Source organism: Helianthus annuus, chromosome 8, assembly GCF_002127325.2.
Source record: "Helianthus annuus cultivar XRQ/B chromosome 8, HanXRQr2.0-SUNRISE, whole genome shotgun sequence".
Lineage (NCBI taxonomy): Eukaryota > Viridiplantae > Streptophyta > Magnoliopsida > Asterales > Asteraceae > Helianthus > Helianthus annuus.
The window spans coordinates 798553-816169 of NC_035440.2; the positions used below are offsets into that span (position 1 = coordinate 798553).

Here is a 17617-nt window from a genome sequence, read left to right on the forward strand (position 1 = left end):
GAAAAATTAACAAAAGTTAGTGTTAATACCCTAGATTGTTAAAAAATGAAAAGTTAGTACCTTAGAACGTGATTTTAAAATATTAGTACCTGACCTTGTTATTTTTCATAAACCACAGGGACTAACGGTGTAATTAACTCTTTTTATTATGATATTTTTTAGATGTTACACACATTTTTGTTTAAGTTAATTACATAGTTAGTCTCTTTGGTTTGCACAAATTAACATACTTAGGTACTAATAGTTTAAAATCACATTCTAGGGTATTAACTTTTTATTTTGTAACATTTGGAGGTATTAACGTTATTTGTTGGTTTAAAATCACATTCTATTAATACGTAAGTATGTTATTTTGTGCAAACCACAGGGACTAACTATGTTAATACCCTAAAAGTTAATACCTTCAAACGTTACAAAATGAAAAGTTGATACCCTAGAAGGTGATTTTAAACAATTAGTACCTAAATATGTTATTTTGTGCAAACCACAACCACAGGGACAATGTAATTAACTCTTTTTGTTAAATCTTATTATACATGTACTATATCTCATGTCTCAATTAGAAAGATTATTATATATAAAAAAACCTTTATTGTACCCTTCTTTACCCTTACGATTTTTACTTATATTTTATTTTATATAAATTCATTCAACCAGTGCAATACATGAGATTTTTAAAGATATAACTTTTTATTATTTAATATATAAGATTACATTTATTCAAGTTATGTAATAAGCAAGGTTTTTAAAGATATATTGCTTTTATTATTTAGTATATATAATAACATTTATTCAACCCGTGTAATACACGGGGTTCTAACCTAGTAATTATCTATAAGAGATTAAACTAAATAATATCTAATAGGAGGGTTATCTATAATTAATTAAAAGAGATTAAAGTAAATAATAATTATCTATAAGATACATGGCCTAATATGATGATAATTGTCCCAAAAATGGTTTCTTTTATCATATAGTATAGATAAAAAGACAGAAGAATTTAATATCTACATAAAATGGATTTTAAGCGGCCACTTAAAACTATCATTTTTATCAATGACACAGGTTAAAAAGGTATAGACTATAAGAGCGAACGTAGTGGGGCGTTTTTTGCCCGGAATCTCGCCCGAAAACGCCCGATCACGCCCTGTTGCCACCCCTCTAGGCGTTTTCCGGCGTTATTTGCGAAAAAAATGGACGTTGGCGTGATTTGTAAAACGCTGGAACTTGATTTCTTTGTCCAATTGAACCTTGCCATGTGTGTATACTTAGTTTTAATTACAAAAACCAAAAAAAAATAGTTTTATTTAGTTTTAATTAGAAGGTGATTTAAAAAACAAAAGTTGCAGGTGGTTGTTGTGGGTGAAAGGAAGAAAAAGGTGATTTTTCATTTCAGTCCCTGCATTTTGATTGTATTTAAAAAAATTAACTTCAAAAGTCCTTAAAAAATTGTGCAATTTTTTGGCAATGTAATTTTTTCTTTTACTTTTTTCTAGTTTTTTTTATTTCTAGTATTGTATTTTTTTTAATTTAATAAAGTATTTTAAGTTTTAATTAAAAAATAAATAATTGTGTAATGATTGGAAGGGCGTTATTGGGCATTATTCCCACTACGGCACTTTTGCAATAACGCCCAATAATGCCCCATCTGGACTGCCACATGGCAGAAAACGCCCCATGATGGGGGCATTATTGAGCTAACCACTAGCTTGGTCTAACTTAACTGACTTGAAAGAATAACTCAAAACAATTGATCAGGTTCAAACAGCTGACCAATAGCAAACGACTAATCAAGATCGCTGATCATGGAAACAATTTTTGGCTCGAACAACCGATGAGCTCATCAACAGTTCGTGAGGTCAGCATGTCTGCAAAGATCATCAGTTGTTCCAAACCCTAGGACTAACACCGCCTGCACATGACCCGAACCATAGGGAGGCTCACATATTATAAATAATGTGTAGGTTCATGTTCGTTTAATAAACAAACTAATTTGTATGCTTGAGCTTGTTTAAGTTCAGTTTGATTTGAGATTTAGTGAACCACTCTCAAGTAGCTTACTAACGGTCTGGTTGGTTTACACCCTACCTAAACATAAAGGTGTAAATTATGTCAGATTGGTAGGTTGAGTTGTTTAGCCTATTACGGCTCATATTTTTATTTGGTCATTGTGTGAGAAGCATTAAACCTATGGTGAACACTTAAAATCATGTAACTCTAACACGACTCATTTCTCTAACGTGTTACATGTCAAACATGTGGATGGATTGGTAAATAATAGTAAAGTCGTAAGCATATTAATCAGTTTGGTGAGTTATAAAAAAATGGATTAAACATGTCATGATTTGAATTAAGCATGTTTGCGGGTTGATATGTTTTATCAAGGGGTATCGGTCTATATAACAGACAAACTAGTTCACGACTCATTTATTAAACGTGCTATATATGACAACTCAATACATGCTTAACTTATGTTATGTGGTGTTAGAAATTATCACCCTTTTTGTGCACCAATCATTTTCAGTTACATTTAAGCATTAACAATCCTTTAATTAGCAAATTTGTATTTAATAGTAAAAGTGCAAAACGTGAGGCTAACTCAATTGGTAGAGACTCTTGTCTCTTAGTGGAAGGTATTGGGTTCAATCATAAGACCATGTGTACTAGTGAGGTACGTGGTTTGATATTTTTCGATACGTGACATCCACGTCATCAAAATGCCTGAAAATGGAGTAGTGAGGATGTATGTGAAATTAGTAGGTTTGGAAAAAAATTAATTGGTAAAAGCCAAAGCCCACCAATCTCTCTCTCTCCCTTTCTCTCCCTCTCGTGGCCGTAACAACGAGGGAAGGCCAAATTCTGTATTCCATGAGATGAAGGGGCTATAGTGGCCACGCTTGGTCTATACAACGAGTAGATTAGTGTTTGTTTGGTGTAATTTGACAGTATATAAAATTGCTATTTAAAAAAAAGTAAAAGTGCAAATTTATAAAAAACAATTTGAAAACATAAGATTTTTTTTGAATGGTAAGGAACGACGTGTCAACCACCGTGACACCGGGCGTTGTGGCTAAGGTCGACTACTCTACCGCGGCCAGTCCCTTGGCTCTCCCAGATGCGCGGAAACCCGACCTCCACCCGCCCGAATGCACGACAGTGGAATAATCAGTAAAACCTCACCTCCTATCCAAGACAAACAGGCGCCACTTGTATTCGTCTTTCACCTAGAGACCGCAAAAAAATAACGGGAAAAGTAAGAATCGAACCTGCGTCACAAGTTTTTCCCCAACCACTCCACCACTACCTCACAACGAAAACATAATGACGTTGTCTTTTGGATTTGCCCACATAAAAAAGTGTACAATTTGATGAAAACCATGGGTGGGTTACAAATCCCCTGTATTGAGTGAATGAATATTATATTCAACTACTTTGTGATTACATGTATTATAACAACATCCAAAACAAACTCACGAGAGCTTATATCAAATATACAATTCAATTAAACCAACCTTTCACTCCATTTATGTTGTTTTCTTCTGATGAAAATCATATTATAAAAATCTAGCAAAATGCTACAAACATTGAAGTACAACTCAAGGCCTAACGAACAATAGAATAAAAAATACTTCTTTATTTTTAAATCAAGTTATTTTTTGTACCAAATCAAATTATTTATAAAAAAATATTTAACTCACTATAATAGCAAATACTTTGTTAGTAAAACAATTTATACAAATTAAAGAAATTCTTTGTTGCTATAATAGCATTACATATTATTTTGTTATTTTACACAATTATTACTTCAAAATTAAACAGAAACTAGGATTAAGCACCCCCGCGTTACGGCGGGGCGAACACCAATGCCACACTACTGCCAACGACCACCAACACTAAAGTTGCGGCGTGTTAATGCGAAGAAATTAAACCGACATGTAAAACATATAAAAGAATAACTAAGTCGATATAGGACCCGTGTGTTACGATGAACCTGTCAAACGGACATAAATAATTGACAACGTAAAAATGTTTAACCACACACGCACGTTGCGCCGTGTGAACTCGCAAAATTTAGAACGAAATGTAAAGCGAAATTTTTTGTGAAATTTGAAAAGTTTAGAGGACCAAAGTTGAAAGTAAAAAAAGTTGTGAGGTTAAATTGTAAAAGATGATTTACAATAGTTTAATGCATACACGTGTTACAAATTATATCTATACTCACCCAAAGAATGTAGTCGTAACATGCCCAAAACATTTTCGGTTCGTTGTTTTTTCAGTGAAAAGCCATTTTACTTCTCAAACCCGGTTTCAAATTTTTTTAATCGAAAAGTTGATAAAAATAGATGCATCGCAACGATATACTCGGATTTTATAAAAGTATCGTATTTTAAAAGTTATAAAGATATTAAAAAGTCAATATAGTGTTAATATTTCTAAGCATCATATTTTACTTATGCTAAATTTATACTTTTTTATTATATGTCTAATTTGTATATTATGCTACATTTATACTTGTTTATTATATTTCTAACAATCACAAACAAAAACCATGTACAAACACTATTTAAAACTATACAACATGAAACAACACAAAACTCACCTAAAGCACAAAATACAACATGATAGTGCCTACATGTTTACAAATTGATAATATATAATATTTTGTAAGAATTACTATTTACTAAAACACATAGGGTTACTAGCTTGTATCTTCTGGAGAGAAAACGTATGCTCTCATCCTACGCTCCCTAAATTTGTATCAGTGAATGAGCGCATCAATTTTAAGTAAAAAAACCATAAGAAATGCATAAACATATACCTTTTTATAATAAGATGGTTTGTAACCGCTAATTTTACTCTTTTTGTAACTCTCATTATTTTACCTTTTTTTTTAAATAAGATGGTTATGTAACCACCGATTCTACTGTTTTTTTAACTCTCATTATAAGCACTACCTTCAAGTGCATTAGGTGACTCGGGGTGGGTACGTGATACTTTGGTATCACGCGTGGAACAATACCACACACCGCTGCCACTCACATCCACCACGCGTGGAAGAGTTAACGCGTTGTGGTGGTCATGCGTTGAAGTTTGGAACTTTGTGTATGGTGGATTGTACTCTAGTGCTGAGGAGTTGTACACTGATGGAATAAATAAAAAAGGTTGTGATACCATCACTAGTGATACCACCCTCCTACGTTTCTATCACTAGTGATAGAATATTGGGTGTTGACATGGCATGATTTGATTGGATAGTGAGAGTGATAGAAACTATCACTAGTGAACCACCCCTCCTCCCCTTATAGTTGCTGACTACTTAAATTTAGTTGTATAATAAACATGTTATTTTCTGAGTATGTAACATAATAACAACGTGTATACGTCGACACTTTTATCCATCTATTTGTTTTTTATTGGTTTTATCTGTTTGTGATGGAGAAAGGCACATGATCGACATCAACGTCACTTTTGTCCATCTAGTTGTTTTTTTTATCGGTTTTATCTGTTTGTGATCGAGAAAGGCACTGGACATTAAGTTTGTTTCCCTTAGTTTTGGGGCTAGATGGACATAGAACCACGTAGGCTCATAAACTATATGGAATAAAAGAGCGAGGCTTGATTTAATATGGAATGATAATGTGTGAAAGGTTGAGGGTGAGGCTTAGATGATAGGCTGTATAGCCCGTGATCCAACTCATGTGATCATAAATTGAAGGTCATATTTCTGTGTTTGGTTTTGAGTTTTGAAGACTTTGTAAACGGCCCTACTTAGTCACGTGTCCTTTGTAGCTCCATATAATTAATATGTCCTTTCTCACTCGAGTCATAAACGATATTGTATATTATTCGTGAAGAAAAAAAGTTGAATTCAAGGTAAAACAAATCTAGTATTTGTGTGTACACATCTTTGAGAAGACAAATCTACACATAAATTTCATTTATTGTTCATTTTTTGGGAATGGAACCCGGAGCACTTCAATAGGATAAAAAAGAAGCCAAGTGTTTTACTCACTATTCAAATGGAACGCTCAGACATGAATTGCTGTATAGGTTATACGATTGAGCATTTTTTAATCATTTTCATATAGACCGGTAGATTATGGGTTAGATCACTTACCAGTGGTTGGACCGGATTCTAAAAAATGATTCAAAATCTTATTTAGTGGTTCATTTACTACTTCAGACTTCATATATTATTCATTTGATCCTACATATTTGCTAACATTGCAAATACACACTAATACACACAATATTAAGATTTTTAATTAATTACGACGGTATCCAATTTTTAAAAGTGGTCCACCGGTAAAGTAGCAGGTTCGACTCTGAATCAATATATAAAACTTTTTGTTTTACTAGTTAACCAATTAAATGAAAAGTCTACTAAAAATAAGAAGTCGTAAGAAGAGTGTCAAACGGACTCCGATTGACTTCATTCAAGTGGCATTGGAACCGTCTCATCGAACTCTACGATGTGAGATTTTTTGGTTTTTAGATGTTTAGCTTGTAGATTTTAGACTTCTTGTTTATATCATTGTGTCTTTTATATATCATTGTATTTTTTTTCTATATTTGCATCATTGTTCCTTTTTTATGACTCGTTATGTCTTTTTTCTTCGACATTGTGTTATATTTTTCGATATTGTGTTATATTTTGTGATCAATTGTGTATTTATACACGTCTTTTTTTAGAAGTATTGTAGAATAACTTTACCCTGATTTTTGCAATCTTCTCACTTCTATTTGTGTAAGCAAAATGCAATTTTTTTTTTTTAATTATATGTATCAACTACATTTATCTCATGTTTTAAATTGAAATGAAAATACTAGGGGTGAGCAAAAGGAAAAACCCGACCCAAGAATCGATCAAACATAAAATACAGAACCGATTCACTACCCTAAATATAGGGTCGGTTCCAGTTCATAGGTCCAAGTCGGGTTTCACCATGAAAAGAACCGAGAACTGACCCGACCCTATTTTATTGGAACCGATCTAAATACCTAGGTACTTGGGTTCGGGTCGGATTGGGTATATTTTCGGTTCGATTCTCGGTTATTTTCGGTCTGGACCTAAACTTGCTCACCCCAAGAAAATACGATGAATAATAATAAAAAATAACTATGGACTAAAACAGAAAGCATGTTCGCGGGTCCTGTGTGGTTTATTATAACTTAATTAATGGTGTCCGATCTAATATTATTATTATTATTATTATTATTCCCAGTTAAACCTAACTTATTTGGTAATAAATATATAGGTGTACTTTTCAATAAAAACAATATGTTGCGCATACGAGAAGCCCTTGAAGTTTAGTTGTGGGGTCAAAGATAATCTTTTTCGTCGTTACTGGTATCTGTCCGTTTTCGTTAATTACATTTGAATCATTTCATGTGGACCGTTAACAAAGCCATCAATGGTTATTTTTGGATATTTGCTTTTACATTTTCTGTTTGCCGTTTGTGTAATAATCTTAGCTTCTTTAGGTTAGATGCCCAACGATCATGTGCATGGCCTGCATACTTTGAAAATATCAAATTACACAAAACTGTAAAAATGCTGATTTTTATGAATCTGTTTTTTTTAACGGCTAATTTCTTTAATCCCCTGTCGTCTGTGGTACTTGAACCCAAGACCTCCCCCTTTCCAACCTTGGTGTTTTAAAGGCTTTGCCTTTGCCAATGGACGCTATACCTCTCTAATTATCATTAACACAAGTTTTTAAAATGTATCATATTAGAGTATTCACAGTCCGTCCCCCGATTCTGTGAGGGAGCTTTTTATATTATGACTTCGTTAGAAAATTAAATATTTGAGCTTTTTGTTTATCATAACTTGATTAGAAAGTAAAATATTTGAGCTTTTTTTACATCATAATTGACTTACTCTAAAGTGAATGCTTTGTACAAACCATGTCGATTTTGTATTAACACAAGTTTTATATTTTGTCATTTCACACCCTCTTAACTGAGAAAACTAACTGATGTTAGGCACAAGAACTATCCGAAAACGAAAATTGAAAAGTTGGGGACTGTAGCTGTAATTTTAGAAAGTTAGGGACTAAAGATGAAAAATAAGGCAAACCACAAGGACTATCCAGACATTTAACTCTATTATGACTTCATTAAAAAATAAAATATTTATGTAAGGGAGCTTTTTATATTATGACCTCATTAGAAAATAATATTATGACTTAATTAGAAAATAAAATATTTGAGCTTTTTTTTAATCATAACTTCATTAGAAAGTAAAATATTTGAGCTTTTTTTATATCATCATTGACTTACTCTAAAAGTGAATGCTTTGTACAACCACGTCGATTTTGTATTCGAAATAAAAACTTTAAATTGTGAGATTTTGTTCATGATTACATATTAATCAAAGGTATATCTATAAAAGGTATATACAGTACATGTGTTATATTGTTGTATAGATATTATATGTTTATACAAGTTTTGTTACATTTGTGAATTTTCTTGTAAAACTATTACGGAAACAAAAATTAAGTTGTAAGGTAATACGCAGTAAAATCTCACCTTTAACGTCAAGCTTACTGAAGAATATATATATGTAAACTAAATCTCATAACTTCAACAAAAAATGCATAAGAAACACCTTGCTTACGGCACAGAGTAACTTGGAATATTTTGTTTAAAAATTGTTTGATCTTGAAAAGTATATAATTTCGTTTAATCGGTAATAATATAACTAATTGCCCAAATAAGTTCATAATTATGACGATTAACCAATATTTTCATATCTGTAGTGTCAAAAAAAGTTTTAAAAATAATAATAGAGTTAATTACATAGTTAGTCTCTGTAGTTTGCACAAAGTAACATACTTAGGTACTAATAGAATGTGATTTTAAACCTACAAATAACGTTAATACCTCCAAACGTTACAAAATGAAAAGTTAATACCCTAGAATGTGATTTTAAACTATTAGTACCTAAGTATGTTATTTTGTGCAAATCACAGGGACTAACTATGTAATAATACATGTATATAATCACAAGGCAAATAGGCTTAACCAATTGGCCAACTAACCACCATAAAATATTGCCATTTGGCCAAAGTGGGACCATATGTTCCAACTCAACTAAATTTCACAGAAAAAAAACAAGTAATATGAAAAGTTGAGAATAAAGAATTTAAAATTGGAATATCAGGCGCTATCAAACAATCTCTTGCTTTGCAGAGTTACCTTTTTTTTTTTTTGAACTCCTCTGCCTATATAAACACCAAACAAACTCCTCATATTGGCCATCTAAAATCCACCAATCACACACACACACACATTGACACACTTGGCAATCAACAACATGGGTGATTTTAGTTTCAGAAAGCTTATATTTGCATTTGTGATTGTTACATTAGTGTGGGCTTCAAGCATAGAAACTTGCAATGCCAGAAGGGGGGGCAAGCATTGGAGGCAAAGCAGAGGTACTTTAAGCTCCTTGTACAAGAAGAAAGGAAAGAATGATCATGGACACAAGAAGCAAAAATCGAAACAAGAACAACAACAACAACAGCCACTTCCAACTCCAGAAGAACCTCTAGCGCCTCCACCCAAAGGTTCAAAATTTAATGTGCTTGATTATGGAGCTAAAGGGGATGGTCATTCTGATGATACAAAGGTGAGATATAATATGTTCATGCATATCGATTATGATTAAGTAACATGTTCATGCACACGACATACCCTAACATACTTCTTAAATGATTTATTATATAGTTTAGGTTTGATTCGTTAACAGTGGCGAAGCTTAAGATTTCCGACTGGGGGGTCGAAAACGTATATACTAAAATATTTCTATAATACCAGGGGGTCAAAAACGTATATACCCAAAAATTTCTATACGAAAACTACATACTCCACACTACTGAACGAAAAGTTCGGAGGGTCGGCCGCCCCCTCCAGCCCCTATTATCCTACGCCCATGTTCATTAACTTTGTAGCTCCCATTTCTACGATACGAAAGGATGGGGCCCACAATAGGTATCCAGGGGAAGGTGACTACTAAAATAAAGAGAGTCCTAGTAAGCATTCACATTTGCATTATTTTCGGTAAATATAATGTCACTAGATGTGACAAGGATAGTGGCTGAGCGAGTCAAATAACGAGTCAAGACAAATTTACATTTGAAAGAGACGCTTTTAGTACTTGGCCATGCAGGCTCGAGTTAACAAGTAAACACTTTTCCTTATGATTAGGAAAACAAATGTATTAGAAAGTTAATTAATATCGAATAGATTAATTTACGAGATTATACACATCATAAAATAAGCTTTAGTGATAAAATAAGCTTTAGAAGAATGTAAACTAACACTTGCTTTTACCACAACCGCAACCTACTAACCATTTCTACTACCTTTGTCATTTTGGAGTGTTTTTTATATTTAAAACTAACCATGAACCGTTTTCAGTTTTGGCCCGGTCTTCTTCGGGTTCGGTGGTTTGTTTATGAATGTCAACGAGTTGACGTTAACCCGCGCGTTGCGGCGGGACGTTGATAAAGACTAACATCTTTTAAGCTATTATTTTATAATTATAATTGCAATACATATTATTAAGACCAAGTTGATCTAATTAAAATGAGGAGTTTTAAAACATCAATTTAAATAACATCCAAAAATACAAAATAAAATTTCATGCATATGGTGTTAAATTTGTAATAACTGAATGGTAAAACATGTGAGGGGGTGTTTAAAAAAAAAGTAAAATTTGTGAGTGACACCCTCAATTCCAAGTTAGTTAATTATACGTCAACTCTCGCAACCAGTTTTAAAGAAAATTTATAATAAGTCGTAAATAAAAAAATAAAGAATTCAATAAGTCACACTCACATTTTGTTAGAAAGTTTGAGAAAACAAAACGTAACCAAAATTATATAACCATAACTTTAGTAGTATCTTATTTTTAGCAATAGATTGGTCTTCCTGAACATGAAAAATTAAACCATTAAGATGTTTCTTTTTTTTTAGGCTGTTGGGTATGGTGACGGAGGTGAAGACGGCGACGGGACGAAGACGGAGGGGGCGGGATGGGGTGACGGAGAGGACGCCGGAGATAGAAGAAGGGGGCCCACCATTTGGATCGTCCTCAACGTCGATATTCCGACGTTGAAGACGGGGACGGAGCTGAGACGGAGGGGGGCGGGATGGGGTGACGCCGGCGCCGGTCGGAGACGGGGTGGACGACACCACCATACCGAGCAGCCTTATATATTTTCATACAAAATAGATATTTAGTAAATTAAAAAAAAAAAACAGTAACCAAAGAAAGTTATGAACTTTTGGAAAATAAATTAAAATTGAATGCAAGGGAGAAAATCAAGTGATTTACATCGTACTTGATAGTTGACGATGATACTAAATTAAAAAAAAACAATAATAATTTAAATGTAAAATTAGAAAAAGTTACACATCTTTGAAAATAAATTAAAATTGAACGCAAAGGAGAAAATCAAGTGATTTACATCGTAGTTGATCATACTGAATTTATAAAAACAATAATAATTTAAATAAAACAGAAAAATGGTTTCTGATATTTGGAAAACTATATTAAATTGAATTAGGTTATTTACATTTTTCGTTTTTTACTATTGATAAATTTCAATTACATAAAATACAAAGTAAAGAATACAATCCATATACAAAGTGACGAATAAAATATAGATGAAACTGAATCAATGATAACTCCCTAGGAAAAGCATCCTGTGATATTCTATATTTGGTTTTGGTGTGTGATATTTTATAAGGTTCAAAAACTATATATGAAATTCAGTATTTCACGTTCTTTTACTATTACATATCAAATAACTTATAGATTTCTTTATTCAAAACCTTATTGTTATCAAATAATATAATACCAGGGAAATTGCCCACAGTAAAAACCAAAACCACGACTCTTTATCTTCTCTCTTTCTGTATAGCATCATGCCCTCATCCATCCTCTCCGCAATCTCCATCCTCCGATGTCGATGCAATGCCGTTTCGCCCATCACCCCGTTTTATGCCCCATTCGCCCAAAACTTATCCCAACCCCCTAAAACACTACACCGATCAACATCCGTTTCTTCTTGTTGAACCGTGACGGTTGAGGACTTGCAGATCGGTTCCGCGGCACCGAAAGCGTTGGTGTTTTGAGTGTGGTGCGGCCGCTGGAGTCATCGATTCGTTGGAACGGTGAGCCGGAGACGGAAACGGACGATAAACGTGAAACGACGATTGTAGACGGAAAAGAAGATGCTGCGTTAAAGGGAACTTTAAGTGGCAAATGGGAAATAAAGTGAAAGGGAACGGCTCCGTTTTATAGTGCTCAAGAATCTTTTCTTGAACCATCACCACTGTTCGTGAAATTCAACAGCCGTTCCTAATTTTTCCATTTGTGAACCGGCGTGTTTTTGTTGACCGCCCGCACCGTTGCCTTTTGTGACACTATTTTCATGGAGGCGACTAAGGACGCAACGATTGGATAAGGAGGCAACGGTTGAGTATAATTTGGTTGGTAAATGTATAAGAGTATAATTTTCAAAAAAAAAAAAAAACCGTTTTCAGTTTTCTAACAACATGTACAACTACAATTGAAGTTTGCATTTATTGTTGGAATTAAATATTCCAACAAAGCTAGCATGTACTACATAAGGACGGACATCCATTTGTCACGAGATTTACATTTGCTTTAATTTTTTTTACTCTAAAGTTTGTTGCAACTTGTGTGGTTTCTAGAAGAAGACAGGTGGCCGTTCAGTGTTGTGTGTTTTATCTTTATATAAAAATCATAGAATAAAAAAACAAGAAATTAAATCATATCATAGCAAAAAGATAACAGGAATTTGATGATAAATTAAAGAGAACAAAATTAGATGGGACCACCAGAAGACTCATAACAGTACTTTGCATGGTCCAGATTCCCAACAAACCTTCAAATGCAAACTACCAACTGTATGACATATAGATATACTTTTATTCATTTAATGACGTACTCAAGATTTTTCAAAAATATGTGTAGTTTTTTCACAAAAAAAAAAAAAAAAAGTATACGGTAAATCAGGGTAACTTTCCATAAGTTAGTAGTACACAAGAAAAATAGTATATCAGTGATACATTAAAAAAATCCTCTAAAAAACATGACCCGGTACACAACACTTCCCCCCCCCCCCCCCCCCCCCCCCTTTAACTTATATGTTCAAACAAATAAAAACTGATAAGTAAACATTTTTGAGCTAAATACAAACAAACACATGCTTATCAATTTTTAGAATAAGAAGTAGGGTGTAATAATATCTTTAAAAAATAGGGCATACATACATAACATAATGTGACTTCAAAGCTCATCAAAGACGTGTGGGCGCTATGCAGGCATTTCAAGGGGCATGGGCGGATGCTTGTAAAGTGGAAGCATCAACGATGATTGTGCCTTCGGGTTATGAATTCCTCGTGGGACCCATTTCTTTCTCAGGCCCATATTGTCAAAGAAACATTCTTTTTCAGGTAAACCATGCAATGCAAAATCATAATTACTTTTCATTTGAATGTATCGATTTTAAAGAATCAAATACAAAAATGGTTGAAAAAAGAAGTAGTTAATAATCTAAAATAAAATGTATTTTCAATTCATACACCCTTGACCCTCCTTGGTAATATTATTCTAACTATATAGTAGTCTAAAGTATAAATGATACATTGCAGCTTGATGGTACAATAATAGCTCCAATAAATGCAAATGCATGGGGTAAAGGTCTCCTACAATGGCTTGAATTTACAAAACTTGTAGGACTCACAATCAAAGGAAAAGGCACCATTGATGGAAGAGGTTCTGTCTGGTGGACAAAATCTATACTTGATGATCCTATCGACAATGAAGAACAACTGGTCGTTTCATCATACAATACCACACTTACACAAAATCCACAAGTAAGTACAATTCTATCCCTACCAATTTTTATGTGCCTTCATTTATAATTTAGGGCTGATAAACGGGTTGTGTTATGTCAAATACATGAACTCGGTCACGACATATAATAATGCTTACACTATAAAACACAATAGTCATTTTCTCTTTTATTTTTTAAAAGTTTGGCATAATTTACCTAATCGACTTTAGTTATAACACAATAATCTTAATTATAAAAAAACGGTTAAGCATGTTAACCAGCAGTCAGTACGACCAGAACCCGACCCATTTAGCTAAACATCTTTGCGGGTTTGGCTCCAAACTGTATAGGCTAAACCAAAAACTATGAATTTTGTTCGACTCATGTTTTCGTATCGAGTGAGAAATTTTGTATTCATGTTATTAACTATAAAAAAATGGTTATGGCAGGTAAGCAGCAGCTCATTAGTGGGGAAAATGCCTAGTATAAAGCCAACTGTAAGGATCCCTTTGGAAAAAAAGAATGAACTGAATAACTATATACTAACTTTTTTATGATGTTTGTAGTCTGACGTGGCACCTACTTTTTTTTTCCAGGCGTTGAGGTTTTATGGAAGTTTTAACGTGACAGTCACGGGCATAACAATACAAAACAGTCCTCAGTGCCACCTGAAATTTGACAACTGTGACGGAGTTTTAGTGTACAGTTTTAGCGTTGCGTCTCCTGGTGACAGTCCCAATACTGATGGAATTCACTTGCAGAACTCCAAGAATGTGTTAATCCACACCACCGATCTTGCTTGTGGTAAATCATATTTAATTGTTTATCCCCTAAGTTCAGTTATTAGATTAATATTTTTCTTTCGGTTATAATCGTGACAACAACAATCATACCCAGTAAAATCTCACATATAGCAATGTTACTCCATATTCCGACATGATCGTGTATAAAGGTTGATGTAACGAAAATAATTATGAACCATACACACCCACTAGGCATATCAAATGTGTATAGTGTCACATACTTGCACTCTTAAGTTCTATCACCTTATCCAAAAAGTGTGTACACACAAAAGTAAGACACAGTCTCTTTGTCTGTATTTATAAAACTCCTTCAATCATTGTATTTTATATACATTCATTAAATATGATTTTTTTTTTACTATTTAGGTCATTATGCATATTTTTGTACCGATAGATCGTCATTATATGAACTTGCACCAAAAGTTTTTATCGATATTTTTAATATTATGTAACATTTTATTGTTCGCGTATAGGTGATGACTGTATATCTATACAAACGGGATGCACAAACGTATTTGTGCGTGACGTAAATTGTGGGCCAGGGCATGGAATAAGCATAGGAAGTTTAGGAAAGGATGGCACGTCGGCATGTGTTTCAAACATCACTGTTCGTAACATTAACATGCACAACACGATGACTGGCGTTAGGATCAAGACTTGGCAGGTACAAACTACAAAAAAAAAAAAAAAAAAAAAAAAAAAAAAAAAAAAAAACCATTATGAAAATGTGTGTTTTTACCAATTGTGTAGGCCGAAGCCCACTAGCACACCTCTTAAATTTTATTTTGTAAATGGGCCCAAACTGAGCCATGTGCCCATGTCCGTTTCTTTTATCACTATCTTTACCTTTTATTTGTATTAAATCAGTTATTAGTTTAAACTAAATTTACGAAAACTGATTTAATTAAAACCAAGATGTATGATAAAATTACATTTAAAATATAGTAATTTAACTCGCAAATAAAAAATACACAATAAAATATTTTACATGCTGGTTTAAAGGTTTGGGCCGTGGGAATAAATATGGGCCTAATCCGCTTTTGGCTTAAACCAGGCCTAGTGGCTAGGCTTGAACTTACTTGGTCATAACACGCTTTAACCCGAACCAAATTGATTTTTTTAAAGCGACTCGTTTCGGCCTGAAACCATTTTGCTTGTAACCAACTTTGAGCCGACCTTTCCGTTTTTCCAAGCTTTCACAAAATTATAAGATGTTCAATTAAAATATTCCTTCAAAAAATGAACATTATGTTTTGAAGATTACGGAAGTTTTAATCAAATGTAATTAAGATTAACCCGTACCAAAATGTTCATATGCAGGGAGGATCAGGGTCAGTGCAAGGAGTATTATTCTCAAACATTCAAGTTTCAGAAGTCGAATTCCCAATCATGATTGATCAATACTACTGTGACCACAGCACCTGCAAGAACCACACGTCCGCAGTGGCTGTCTCAAACATTGCATATGAAAACATACGAGGAACATACACAGTAAAACCGGTTCATGTCTCATGTAGTGACAACAAACCTTGTAGGGATGTAAGGTTGACCGACATTGAACTAAAGCCAGTGTCCAAAGGCTACCACATGTATGAACCCTTTTGTTGGCAAGCTTTTGGGGAGTTATATGCACCCACTATCCCAGAAATTGATTGTATACAACAAGGTGCACCGTCAAGCAGCTTGGACCCTGATGAGGCTGGATGTGCAGCATAGCCTAAATATGATTTGGGGCATCAATCAGTGAGGTCGGTGTCGTCGCTGGCCCCTTTATTATGTATTATATAGATGCTTGAGGTGAGTGTATATATAGTTAGTATTATAGTATGGGATTGGTTGTATTATAGAAATTATTGATTCTTATGGTGTTATTGTTACACTAGAACAAGTTGTATTTGTTTTCGCTTGATGTTCAGTATTTATAGTAAGATTTTATTGTTGTGTTTAGTTATTTTTGTGAAATACAAAGTATATTAGTGTTCATTTGGTTGGGTTGCACATCGCTCTAGTAGTGGCTTTCTAACCCGTTGCTGACAAAATCAATTGTAAATTAAAATTGTTGTTTTTTTATTAAACACAAGTTGTTTGAAGTAAGCACTTATTTCATTTTGGGAGACATCTTTGCAAAACATTAAATATTATTAAATATTATGAGAATACAAAGAACAAAATAAATATATTTTTTTATAAAAGTTTACAAAATTTGAAAGCAAAAGAAACTAATCTATAGAAATTTAATGTTTATCTATCTCTCTTAGTTTTCAAACACAAAAGAAACATTCTATAGACAACTTCTATTTTTGTATATAACATACACATATGTAAGTCATATCTAGGTTTTATTACCTACAAGCTACGTATGTGAAAGTAAATGATTAAAATTTTTAAAAATATGAAAAATTAGCAAGATTTTTTTTTACATACAAACTTGCATTAGTAACGTTTAGGTTTTAAAGTTTAACGGTTCGGTTCTTGTTTTAGATAATGAAAAAACCTTACTAACAGTTTGGCTCACATTATGAGCTAAAAACATCAAAACCGGACCATAAACACCCCTACTCGTAGCTCCTATCGCCACTATTGTAGCTTTTATTGTTACAATGTTGTCATGGTCGTGAATCTATCATTCAACACCATCCAAAAGGTTATCTACTATTAAAGTTTTATGTTTTTTCTTTTTTTTATAAGAGCGTGCGCATCTCTATGTCACCATCTTTACTATTTCATGAAATTCCTTCTTTTCTTTATGTGCTTGCTTCAAAATATTTGGAATTACTCCTAGTGTTCAAATTAGGTGACCGATGCAATGGAAAATTCATCAACGATGAGTCGGATTTGTACGTTTGTGAAGTTTTACCATCCATAAGAGTGCTTCATGTTCCGACGAATTGATGGATTTGTGAGCCATTGAAATTTAGAAGAAGAACTAGAGAC

The 17617-nt window shown here is 33.4% G+C and overlaps 1 protein-coding gene across 1 annotated transcript; it reads left to right on the forward strand.

The window, feature by feature from the left end:
• The first annotated feature begins 9265 nt into the window (after window positions 1–9265).
• LOC110871685 (polygalacturonase At1g48100) lies at window positions 9266–16630 on the forward strand. The gene is made up of 7 exons (XM_022120403.2): window positions 9266–9637; window positions 13366–13497; window positions 13696–13920; window positions 14330–14377; window positions 14477–14684; window positions 15157–15347; window positions 16004–16630. Exons 1-7 carry the CDS (start codon window positions 9323–9325, stop codon window positions 16397–16399), a joined length of 1515 nt encoding a protein of 504 aa, XP_021976095.1. The 5' UTR covers window positions 9266–9322; the 3' UTR covers window positions 16400–16630.
• The last annotated feature ends 987 nt before the right edge of the window (window positions 16631–17617 follow it).